Source organism: Molossus molossus, unplaced genomic scaffold (assembly GCF_014108415.1).
Source record: "Molossus molossus isolate mMolMol1 unplaced genomic scaffold, mMolMol1.p scaffold_m16_p_3, whole genome shotgun sequence".
NCBI lineage: Eukaryota > Metazoa > Chordata > Mammalia > Chiroptera > Molossidae > Molossus > Molossus molossus.
In genome coordinates, this window is record NW_023425366.1 from 110,399,282 (window position 1) to 110,412,381 (window position 13,100).

The following is a 13,100-nucleotide window of genomic DNA, read 5'->3' on the forward strand; positions in this document are numbered from 1 at the left end:
CTCTGGGGCAAGTCTGTCCCAGTTTGGGGTGTCAGTCCTGAGGGTGAGCTGCTTCCTCCCCCACATAACGGACCTGATTAACGGTGGGATACAAGGTGGGAGCTACAAAATAGTGGAACAGCTGCAATGGGGAAAGTCTACAGCCTGTTCATGGACCCCGGGCAGGGAGTGAGGCGGCAGTGCTTTGCACCAACACAGGAGAAAGGGGTGAAGACTAGGAGCCGAAAGGCCTCTCTCTGATCTAAGTTACCCCAGGACCCCGAGGGGCTGCAGCTCCCCGGACAGTCACTGACGTGCATTTCCAGGCAGAGCTGTGCACAGCGCTCCACACAGAACAAACTGCCCCCCACGCACCTCAGACAGCCGCCCGTCCAGGGCCAGTTCCCACAGAGAGGCCTGCCTGGCAGAGGCCCTGGCATTTCTAAGCAGGACCATGGAGCCGAACCCCTTCCCACTGGGAGGCGGGACAGGCGGGCGGGGCTGCCAAGGCGCGGCTCCCCTCTGCAGCCCTGGATGGCTTGTTCGCAGTGCTCTGCCCGCCACGAGGGGGACAGTTGTGCTGTGCCACCTGCTCCGTGGGCCCCAGCCAACTTGGCACGAAGAAGGAGGACAGCTTGCTATTCTTGCCGCTCTGGGACTAGCTGCTAATTCTGCAGGAGGCTTCTCTGGGAAACACCCTCCCCTCCCAACCTGACCCAGCTTCCTCCAAGTCTCCTCCCTGGGCTCCCTCTGCTGCGCGGGCGCAGCCGCCCTGTCCCCAGCTCCCATCCTGGGCGGTCACCTCTTCCTGTGCCCCTACTTCCCTAGGCACACTTCCCCACTGCTGTGATTACCAGCCCCAAGTCTGTACCAGGACACTGTACCCCAAGGAGTGGGTACAATTCCCAAATTCCTGAAAGAGATGACTCTGGGATCTGAGAGCAAGAAGTCAGAATTCCTTTCGAGCTCTGGAGAATTCCCCAAATCATAACTTAGTCTTAAAATATTCCCGACATTCTTCATACTATTTATTCATTATTGTGGAAATCTAAAATGATTTGCTTAATAAATAAGAAATATTTGGTTTGGTAGTATTTACAAAGAAGCATAGCCTGGAGTAAATATTCAAACGCTGGCAAACACCAGCCAACACTGTCGGGCGCGGTTTGAATAACAATGCACCCGGGTCTCCTGCAAAGGCAGGCACCGCAGAATCACTCATGGAAATCGCTAATATCGTAACTTAATGTGCTTCCAAAACTTGATATTTTTTGGACTGCCACTCACATCAAGTATACCATGCACACAAACGTATTAGTATTTATTCTATTTGCAGGAATGACTCACTGTTTGCAGCAGACAGGGCCATGAGCACACACTTGTAACGGCATCAGCTGAAAGAGCAAAACTGACTGAGCTGGGGCCATTTCTGTCCCAGGAGCTCTGTCCTGGTGCAGGGCAATGCTGACCTTCCCTGACCTGAACCTGCTTCCCCCTGCTCCGTGTGGATTCCTTCCAACCATGAACGTTGATGCCTGCACTTGAATTAATTTTCACAGGAGAGCTATAATCCTTCCCCAGGATTCCTTGACAGATTTTTCTGAGCTCTGGAAACATGTTTGCTGACCTGATGCTGAGCTCAGAGTATGCAATCCTAGGAGCCCCTCACATCTCTCTCTTGCTGGGCCCCCAACCTGCCCTCAGGATCTCAGAGTCCCAACACTTTATTATCACCTACCCTGCTCCCAAACCAGTTCCCTCTCATCCCCCTGACTATCATTCACCTAGACATCCAGCCTCAGAAATTTAGCACTAGCCCCGTTTCTCTGGGCTACTACGAAAGCACCCTACCCAGCTCCCGTCCCCACTCCACCCTCCCTATGCTGTCAGCATGATCCCCCAAAGCACAGCCCTGATCTCAAAGTCTTGCAAGGGCTTCCCTCCTGGGAGACCCAGAAGGAAACTCCCTCGGGTCCCAGACTTGCTTTCCAGAACATCTGGACCACAGGGCAAGCGTCCTGTGCGCTGTCCACAGTAGATGGCTTGGCTCCTTGAACTTGGCAGCTGCTCTGCACATCTGGAAAGAGTACTTCTCCCTTCTATGCCTATGCAAATTCTGCACATCAAATTGGCAAACGTTTGTGTATCTGAAAGACTTTAAAATGCACATGCCATCCAAGCCAGAATAACTCCTAAGAACCAATCCTACAGACCTACCTGCCAAAATGTGTATCTACTGAAATATTTCTGGCAACCCTGTTAGAGGGAAAAATAAATCTGAAAATGTCTCAAATGCTCAAATAGAGCAATGGTGAAATAAGTGACAAAACAGCCATTGCAGTGGATACTATGTAGTTTTCAAAAAGAATGAGCCAGCTTATTAAATTCAAAAGGCAAACTACAGAACACTGTAGAGAGTGGCTTTGGCTTACATAAGTATTGACAATTTCTGCAGTTACATAAGGAACCCGGCAGTGATCACAGGGTGGGGGTGGGGGCACGATGCACCGTGGAGGGGCGTGTGACGTTAATTTCACCTTATATCTTTCAGTAGTGCTTCAGGTTATTTTTTAATACCATCAGTTTATCACTTCCTCCAAAACGTCTGCTCCCCAGACTCTCCTTCCCCCGTGCTCCCTTTCTGCTGGTAAAAATAGGTGCACACACAGAGCTCACTGTGAAAGGCGCTGCTCTAAGAGCTTGACGTGTGTGCGCATGTAACCCTCGTGGCCACTCTACCAGGTGGATGCTATTGATAGCCCCATCACACAGATGACGACCCGGGGCCCAGGAGAGCTTACGTGACTGGCTCCAGGCCACCCCGCTAGTGAGTGGCAGGGCAGTCTGACACAGAACGAGGCACACTGCAAATTCCTATTAAATAAATGAAAGACATGCTGCCTTGTAATATCATGACCTATACATATGTTGGCTGCTGAGTGCTGGGTTCCTGCTAGTCCCGGGGACTATAAAGCGTAGGTGCTTGATACATGTTGATGTGAATACTAAGTGTGCCTATACTGAGCAGCTTGGGCGCGGTATCTCTGCCTGGTCTGGCAGGAGGCTGGGCATGTCATCCAAGTTCCATTCTCTCAGACCTGACCATCAGTCCTCGAGCAATTGCTCATCACACTGGCCTTCTCGTTACCTTGGCCAAGTCACCAACTCCTCCTGCCAGGACCCGAAAAACGCCTCGTGACCTGCCCCCTCCAATTCCATTCTCTACCCCATATCCACAGTGGGATTTTGAAAACATAAGCCAGGTCACGTCACACACTCACCTCAGTTCCAAACTTCTGGGTGGCTTCCCAGCCCTCAGAGTAAATCTCCCCCGTTGGTATGGCCCTGGTGACCTCCTCGGTCTCACTGCCCCGCTCTCTGTTCTGGCCACACTGGCATCATCTGACACTCAGTTTGTTCCTGCCTCAGGGCCTTTGCACTTACTATTCCCCGCGTCTGAACACCCTTCCTTGAGAAAGTCACAGGAGCTTCCCTCAGAGAGGCCTTTCCTGACCATTTTATGGGAAACACCCTGTGTGATTCTCTAGTCTCTAGCTCTACATTAACTTTCTTCAAATTCATTTCCATTGCCAAATAGTATATGTTTACTTGTCCATTTTCCACCTCCCCTACTCTGTAAAGGCAGAGGATTCTTAGGGTTTTTCTATTTTGTTCTCTGCTATACCCCCAGTATTTGCTGAATACTTAGTAGGTGCTCAATAAACAGTGGCTGGACGAGAGAGATGTTGCCTGAATACAGACCCCTTGGAGGGGACTTTCCATATGCTACTCAGCAGAGCTGTTGTCCCGGAGAGACTCCAGACCACCCCACTCCTGGAAAGTGTATCAGCTGGGCCCATCACCCTCTTCCTCCCCCTTCTCCCTCCTCTCTCTGGAAGCGACCACCAAATGGAAAGAAAGGGCAGAAATGGAACATAATCTCTGTGACTGGTGGGCTGCCGAGGGGACAGAGAGATGATCTGAATATTACAGAGAACAGCTGTCACCCTCAACACTTTCAAAAATAGTAATTCACTGCGATCCCTTAGGCGGGAGCCCTGCAGATCTGCAGAGCCAGCTCCCTGGGGACTGAACTCTCGCTGCATCCCTCCACAGCCTCTACATGTCCTCGGTGCCCCAGGGGAGGGGATCCGTGGACGGACCTCCTGGGGAAGGAGGAACCGGGCTTTCCTGCGGGACAGAACCGGCACCGTGGAGGGGAGGCTGCCACGCCCAGTTTCCCCGAGGCTGGCCCTGGGTCACTTCACCCGGACTGGAGAAACCAGCCCGGGAGGGAGGGGGAGAAAGGCTGACTCCCAGAGTGTCACGTTACACAGCTGCCCCCACAGACCGGGATGGTGGCACCTCTCATTTCATAAGGAAGGAAGTTCGGACTCAGGCGAGTCCTTGCCCACGATCACAGCCTCCTCAGCGGTGGAGCTGAGGACGGCCGCTGACCTGAGTCCCCGCACTTCCCATTTGGCTACCAGGGGTCTCAGACTCGTCTGCCTCCGAGGGCCGGTGGCTGATGTGAAGCAGCGGAGCAGGCCACCAGGACACGTAAGGGGACAGGTTGGAAAGGTGCCACGCTGGGGGATACTTACCGAAAGTCACTCACATTTATGTACCCAACTTTTTATTTCCTATGCCTTTCAATTCAATGTAATATTAAGTAATTATTGCCACTTCAAGGTATATGAGATACAGGCTGTTTTTCTCCCTTTTTAAAAATAAAAATAACTTTAATTATCTTTTCTTAATTAAAAAGTAGTGCATATTATGGGAAAAAAATTTTAATGAAAACAAGCAAGAAGAAAACCCATAATGTTACCACCAGGAAAAAAAAAAACAGGTTGTTTATTTTTTAAATCGAGGTATAATTGACATAAAACATTATATTGGTTTCAGGTGTACAGCGTTCTGATTGGATGTTGGTATTTATATATTTTTTGTATGTCACGTTAAGACGCTGCCCACACCCAAGCAGTCTGCGGTGCAGCCGCATGTTCTGAGGGTCTCCTTGCTGGCATCTGGCCACGCGGCAGACAAGCCTGGAAGGTCTGGGCTGGTCAGGCTCCTCACAGAGAACTTGGGAAGCGGGGGGGGGGGGGGTTCAGGTGACCTCTGGTGGTGCCTGAGTTGAAGCTTTCCATCCCCACGCAGAACCCCTGCTCCCTGGGAGGACACACAGCTCATGTTTCCCCAAGATCATATCCAACAACTTGAAGAGTGGAATGCGGCAGCGGGTGGGGGTGGGGAACACCGAGTCTTCTGCGGGGAACCCAGGTGGGGATCTGTGCAGTGACCTACATCACTCTAGCGTCCACCCTTGTCGCTCTTTCTCTCCCCTCCAGGAACAGCAGGATATGATACATTTCCCAAGGATAAATTACTCTGGGAAAAAAGCCCCATTTTATTAACATGCTGAATGACAACACAGCAAATCTCTTAAGCCCTCACTGATTTGCGGTCCAGCTCTGCAGAGTAAATTCTTGGAGCCCAAGCCTCCCTTCATTACCGTACTTTCTAAAGCATCCCTGACAGTCCCCTCGGTGTCTGCTGACATCTGCACGGCTCAGTGTACACCTTGCTCTGAAATGCCAGGCAATGCAAAGAACATGGCGCTCCCAAAAGGGGGTGTCAGGGGCTGCCATCTATCTACTCGCCACTCTGATGGGCAGACGCTGGTCCCCACATGCCAGACTGACACACAGAGTTCAAAATGGAAAAGAAATAGCCCACTTCCTACTGTCCTACTTGGTAACACAGACTGCTGCTGGAGTTAGCAAGGAAGGCAGAGAGATTCGGAGAGAAAATTCAAGCTGCTGATCCACCTCTCAGATCTGTATGGATGGCAGAATACTTGGAAGTCACGGTGCCCCTTGCAGAACGCAGTGAAGTACTGATGGAGTAAACAGGAAAATGAACTGGAAAAGAGCATGCAAAAGCAGGTCCCACCTAACACTGGACTCCGGGCTGCACAAGCCTGAAACCTTTAAGGAATCTTTATGGGAAACAAACAACAAAGCACCAAAAACCCCACAGGATTTTATTCCCCTGCCCTCTTTTCTCTCCCGCCGAAACGGGAAAGGGACCACCGTTCTGAGGTTCGGCAGAGGACGAGCTCACGGAACATACATGGGAGCACAAGGGAGAGCCGATGCATCGTGGGAAAAATGCAGTGTCTGGTCCCCTCGTCCAAACCCTGTAGGGAGAGGCTGTCTGAGCTGCCGGTCAGAGACGGGACTGCAGGCCACATGAGTGAGCGATGCCACTTGAATATATGAGAAAAGTAGCCAAATACCGACCAGAAATAGCAAGGAAGGCTCAGCTCAGTGTCCAAGAGACAAGGTGGGGGGCGGGGAGCTCTGTGGGGACATGCCAGCACTGTGAGGCTATAGCTGCGGCCAAGTTGGGGGGCCAGGTGGGGGCACAAACATTCACTCCATAACAAGGTGTGACCAATCCTCATTTTCAAGAGAAGCTCGATGTCTGATTTTTAAAAATCTAACACCTTCTAATTTTTTGATGTTGGTACTACCTCAGTTAAGAAAAACAAATTAGCCCTGGCCAGTTTGGCTCAGCGGTTAGAGTGTCGGCCTGCGGTCCGGAGAGACCCGGGTTCGGTTCCCGCTAAGGGCACGTACTTCGGTTGCAGTTTGTCCCCGGCCCTGGTTGGTCGTGCGGGTGGCAGCCACTCGATGTGTCCCTTCACGTCGATGTTTCTCTCTCTCTCTCTCTCCCTTCCTCTCTCTCCCTCCCACTCTATCTGTACAAAAAAATGGAAAAATATCCTCGGGTGAGGATTAAAAAAATAATAATAATATAAAAAAAAAAAAAAAAAAAAAAAAGAAAAACAAATTAACAGAACCCCACCAGACTGGTCAAATAAAACAGGCAGAGGGTCAGGCTCCATCCACAGGTGGTGAGCTTGTCACCCATGTCCCAAAACATGGGCGATGGCCCCGCACAGCCCAGGCTCCCAGTGCTGGTGGGTGCCCAGCCCGGGGACCTCCCAGACCCCCCTTTCCTCGCCAGTACTAGCTGAAACGTATGAAACGGCCCTTTTATTGACAACGTGGTCAAGGTTCCACCTAATAAAACGGAGACGCGGTGCCCACCTCACAGGCTCTCGGGGAGATCCCGCAGGGCAGACGCTGAGCTCATGCCCACCGGAGGGGAGGCGGGAGGGCAGCCCGCCGAGCAGACAGGACCGTGTGTCCCGTAGCTCAGGCTGAACTTTAGGGTCCTGAGTCACCACGTAAGAGAGCCAAGGAAATCTGTTAAGATTTATTTTTTAAAATATGCTTTTCCAGGTTTATTTCCTTAGCCAAGAGTTGGTTTTTTTGTTTTGTTTCGTTTTTTAATTGGGAATCTCTTAGGGTGCGCTCTGGAGCTGAGATGCCAGTCTCGCCGTCTTCCCGGAGCACACAGACTGGACACGCTCAGGTGGTGGCTCACCGGCTCCTCCGCACTCCCCCACGAACAGTCTGACACTCCCGCCACCTCATCTGGCTCACACGGAGGGAGGTGGGGCGGGCAGCTGAGTCTGGCCCCCGAGGAGCGCCAACAGGGGACGCTGTTTGAGTCGCCTGGGGTCCAGACCGAGTGCAGTCAGAAATCTGGTGTCAATACTGTGTCATTTGCCGCCATCTCTGACGGAAATCCTCTGTGTTTTTTAAGCCCATGAAATTGAACCTTATGTTCTCCGCTAATCAGGCACAGAGGTTCCTCTCCCAGCTCTGACCAATGGCCACCGGCGCAGCTGAGACCGCACGGCACAGACGCCCTCGCTAGCACGTTCGCAGGTCCACGGGCTCAGGTTCGCTAACCGCTCCACCGGAGATGTCGGGGCCCGGCAGGAAGGCCCGTGTGGGGCAGGGCTTTCTCCGTTCTCAGCATCAGAACCTTAGGACCAACTCTGTAACTTAGGACTCTGAGTGATTCTTCCCAATACACACCGTGGGCCAGGGCCGCCTCCAAAGCCGCGTTCTCAACCTGTGGGTCGCGACCCCTTTAGGGTGGAATGACCCTTTCACAGGGGTCGCCTAAGACATAACAGTAGCAAAATTACAGTTATGAAGTAGCAATGAAAATAATTTAATGGCTGGGGCCACCACCACATGAGGAGCTGTGTGAAAGGTCGCGGCATCAGGAAGGCTGAGGACCACTCAAGGATCAGGCTCCCCTCAGGCCCCGGCGGCACTGACAAGCGGCGCGCTCTACGGGGAAGCACGGGGCGTCTCCGGTCACAGGCAGCGCAATGCAATCACACCTTCGCACAGAAGCCTTAAAGCAACTAGAAAAACATCAGCAACCAGCGTGCCCAAGGCCCTACGCAGGTCAGGGGGACAGGGCTGCCCACACGGTCTGGTTGGAAGGTCGACCTGGAACGGTTAGGAAGTGTGATGCCAAAGCAGCACCCCCACATTCAGAAGCAGAAATGAGCCCAGTGTTACGCGGCAGCATCCCTGTTATAATGAACCAGACACCCCCCCCACCATCGTACCCCAACCAGTCAGACTCAGACCAGTGTTTCTCAAACGACGAATCCCAATCCCATTTCGGGGGGACCACAGGCCTGCTACTGTTTCCATCTTGCGTTTCCATGATGATGATGACGACGACATTTTAGAAATCACAGTTATATTCCACCACACCTAAAGGCTGTGGAAACCGCGCATGGCCTCATCTCAGCTCCAGGTTCAGGGATATAAATGTCTCAGGCTGACAGGAGACTTACCAGGGCCCAGTGGACTCAGGGTGACCAGATGGTGACACCAAGTGATGGCCACCCACTTCGAGGGGCTGTGCCAACAGGCGTTTCCAGGCCACGGGACCTGAGAAACACGGGGAGGCTGGGAGTGGGCAGGCAGACGTGGGCGTGGCAAGGGCGCACACAGGCCCCCGCTGCGCACGGGGTGCTGCCCACTTTGATCACAGCCACGTTGCCAGCGCATAACACGCCAGCGTCTTTACCTGTTTCACTGTCATAAGGAGATACACGAACAACGAACTCATGCCTAGTTTCTTGTGTATTAATAGGTAAGTGATATTATCATGAAAATCCTTTAAATCGGTACCAGTGGGCATCCGAGAATGTTTCTTTGCGTTCGCTCCCCAAGCTGAAGATGCAGAGAGCATTTTAGCTCTGGACCACCTGTGAGCTGCAGAGAAAATGAATCTTTCCTGTTGTCACAACGTGTGAGCGTATGAAACCACACAGCCCTGCATTTACGTGCAAACCTACGATCCACAAGGCTCACTGCAGACTCTTCGGGAGCCCCTAGGAGCCCCAGGGCGCTGTGGCCACGTCCCCTGGCGGCGCCTCCCCCGCTCCGGGGATACACCTGGGGCCAGGGTGCCCAGGACCCAGACGCACACCCCTGCCCAGCCTCGGAAAAGAGGACGGATGTTCGGGCGGAGCACGTCTGCGAATGTACTCACACAAAGAAGGGCATCAGCTGAACGAGGGTCTCCTTCCGGGGGCTGGTGGCGAACTCGGGGACCGCCTGGATGACTTTGTTCATGACGCTGCGCAGGTAGCTCTGCAGCTGCTTCCTTCGCTCCTCGACAAACTTGGCGTCCTGGGGAGACACAGACAGGGCGCTCAAAGCGTGCTTCCCGCCCTGCCCCGCGGCGCCCCGTCCCCGCCACCCAGGCAGCTCGCGTTCCCTGAGCGACCGGCACACGTGAAGGGTGCCTCCGCTTTACATGTGATCACATTCAATGACAGGGACGGTGCTCATGATGTCAGGTGGACAGCGGGGCCACCCAACTCCCTATGGTGTGTTCCCATAAACGAGTCTCAGCCACTGTGGCTGCTATTTTATTAAAATATATTGTTATTGCTTTTTTTAGAGAGAGAGAGGAAGGGAGAGAGAGACTGAAACATTGATGTGAGAGAAGAACATCAATTGGCTGCCTCCTGCACACCCCCCAACAGGGATCGAACCTGCAACCCCAGCGTGTGCCCTGACTGGGACCTCTCAGTCCAGGGGACGACGCTCAGTCCACTGAGCCACGCTGGCCGGGCAACTGTGGCTGTTCTTTATCGAGTTCCTTCCATGTGCAAATGTGGTGCTGGGGACACAGGTGACAACAGGGGACACAGTCACTGCTGTGGCCCTGGTGGGGGTCACAGGCCGGGGTGGAGGGGGGCACGGATAATCCAGTGACCACGCAGGTCAGTGTTTAACTGTTAATCACACTAAATGCCACCCTGGAGAGAGGTTGCTTCATTTTGCCTTCACAGGAATTTTCTGAAATATAAATCAGTTGCCATTATTGAAGAAAGATTTCATTAATAAACAAACAAATTCTACCTTCTCTTGAAAACCTAGGAGACAGGGCAGCCCCGGGCTGGGGGGGGGGGTACCGCATGGCCCGAGAAGGTGAAGATTGGTGCGGTCTCCAGCCCTCCCAGCTCAGGGGTCCGGACCCTGCTGCTCACACCCCACCCCACCGGGCATCTCCTTGGCCCTGGGGGCGGGCCGGCTTCCCAAGCATCCGCCGTGCAGTGCAGTCACTCAGGGTCGGAACTTGGACCTGTGTCATGAGCTGCTGTCCCTGTCTTGAAATTCTTAATACTTTTGGAACAAGGGGCCCCCATTTTCCTGTTGCCCTTGGCCCCACAGATTCTGTGGCACCCCCTGTTCACTCAAATCTGTACCGGGGGCCCTGGTTTTAACAGAGAAACCCTGGCCAGCGAGGGAGCAGGGCAGGCTTTCTCTAAGCGATGCCCCCTGGACTGCAGGCCAAGGGGGTGAATAAGGGAACAGCAGGGAGGGCGGTCGGAGGAGGTCATCCACCCTCACGAGAACAGAAGCAGCGTGCTCTGATTAATCACAAACGAGGAAGCTGCGGCCAGAGAGGAGCTGGGCAGCTCGCCCACGAGGTCCCAGAGGGACTGGGGCTCTCATCTCCGCCTCACGCCCCAGCGCCAGCACCGAGCCGGCCCAGGCAGGACCCTTAACAGTCTGCTGAACGAGGCCGGCGCGCAGAGCCACCCGAGGGCCTGCCCAGTGTGTGCCCTCGTCTCTGACAGGGTGTCCACAGGCCGTGCCCAGGACCAAGCATGGCCGAGCAACTTTAAGTGTCAGATTTGGTCCTGGCCAGTTTGGCTCAGCGGTTAGAGCGTCAGCCTGCGGTCCAGAGAGACCCGGGTTCGGTTCCCGCTAAGGGCATGTACCTCGGTTGCAGTTTGTCCCTGGCCCTGGTTGGTCGTGCAGGTGGCAGCCACTCGATGTGTCCCTTTCACGTCGATGTTTCTCTCTCTCTCTCCCTCCCACTCTATCTGAACAAAAAAAAAAAAAAAAAAAGGAAAAATGTCCTCGGGTGAGGAAAAAAAAAAAAAGAAGTGTCAGATTTGGCAAATAAAAATACAGGATGCCCAGTGAGATCTGAATTTGGATAAGCAATGAGTCATTTTTTCAGTTTTCATAATTCAATATTCAATAATTTTAGTATTCAAGTGTGCACCACACAATAAACCCTTCCCATGCAATATTTGGGGCACACTGAAACTGAGAAATTATGCACTGTTTGCCTGAAATTAAAATCTCACTGGCTGTGCTGTGTTTCACCTGGCGACCCTCCTCTGAGCGCCAGCGGGGAGGAGGGACGACGAGCAGGAGCCCGGGCCACTCCGAGGTCACGGCAAGGTCCTCTGGCCCACAGCCACTGCTGGACGACTGCCTGGGCGGGGACTCCCTCCAGGGGTGGAGCAGTGGGACCGGCCCGTGGCCTCTCCACCAGCGCAGTCCCACGCAGGGGCAGCCGGCAGGCAGCGTGGGTGCGCTGAGCGGGCAGAGCGGAGGCACCAGCCAGGAGAACCGCAGGTCCTCGGCCACACTGGGGCCCGGGCTCTGCTCCCTGGCCAGGTCCTTCTCCGTGGTCTCCAAGTTCACCCCGTTACTAGCAGTCACACGCCCCTGCGTGGGAAGGTGGTTAAGAGGCCAGCTTAGGTTAGTGCTGAATCGAGCTAATTACATCTGGTTTCCGTCTGCACAAGGAACCCTCGAGGTCTCTGAGGCCCTGAGCGGGAAGACAAGCAAGGAGACCAGCCTGGGAAGACATGGCACAGAGTTCTCCCTGTTTGGAGGGGCTGCTCAGAACACCCCTGTGACCTGTGGGGCTGGACTACAGGGTCCCAGGAAGGTGGGGACCCCAAAGGAAAGTCAGAGGATCCGCCAAGGAGTCGAGTCTGCCCATTTCCGCTTGATCAGTGCTTTGTCACCCAAGTCCCGGGGCCAGAGCGCCAGGCAGAAAGGTGATCACCCCGGAGGCCTCCAGGTCCTTCCCCTGGACGGATTCCCCCAGTGAGCTGCACCCCAGAAACCCAGCCGGCTCCTGAAAGAGTCCGACACGGCAGCAGCAGAAATCCGACATCCAGGCGGTTTTCCCGAGCCGCCAGGAGACAGCAGCGGCATCCATGGCGTCCTCGTCCTCGCTCTGTGCCCGGGGCCCTCCTTGCCCCGCACCCTCACCGCACACCTGAGTCTGGACACTGCGGCTGGGCAGCGTGAGGACCTGGCCCGAGGGCTCAGAACCCAGGGTCCCAGGTCTTCAACCTTCGAGCAATGAGAGCAGCCCTCGTTCCAGAACGTTCTCGAATTTACAGGAGAAAAATCTGAAGGCCCAAACCGCAGGCTTACTGGTGGGCGTTCGCAGGAGACATCATCGTCACCTCGGCGCCTGGCTGCCAGCTGCACCGGGGCTGCTTCCTTGAGCTGCACACCCGACTTGGCAGAGCCCACGGGCGCCGACCTCGGAACGATCCAAGGAGGCTGTATTCTTTCTCCCGACTGTCATTCCATTTTTTATTTATTTTTTGCATTTTTTATTATGACCATGTCAAAATACAGCAAAAAGCAGAGCAAATAAATCGCCATGACCTTTTATCTAATAAAGTCTTAACCTTTTTCCACATTTGCTTCATATTTTCACCTTCTTGCTGAGGCGTCTAAATTAGGCTCATTGTGGCAGATCAGCCCCGAATACTTCACCAAGAACATGTCCCCATTTAACCATCGTCACCTCTAACAAAACAAATGGTATTTTCGGGTGTTGGACCGAATACGGGCTCAAACACTTGAGTTTCCGGGGGTGCCCGCAGTGCC

The 13,100-nt window shown here is 53.8% G+C and overlaps 1 protein-coding gene across 6 annotated transcripts in view; it reads right to left on the reverse strand.

Annotated features, from left to right (window-relative positions):
* Positions 1–13,100, reverse strand: part of SNX29 (sorting nexin 29) — a 526,970-nt gene that overhangs the window by 38,200 nt on the left and 475,670 nt on the right. For 3 of the 6 annotated variants that reach the window (XM_036280935.1, XM_036280938.1, XM_036280933.1), the window contains exon 21: positions 9,427–9,566. In XM_036280935.1, coding sequence (XP_036136828.1) covers positions 9,427–9,566 — 140 coding nt within the window. Of the gene's footprint in view, positions 1–9,109; positions 9,147–9,426; positions 9,567–9,934; positions 10,063–10,202; positions 10,242–13,100 lie in introns of those variants that run through there. The other 3 variants (XM_036280939.1, XR_004961818.1, XM_036280942.1) reach the window with 3 other exon arrangements.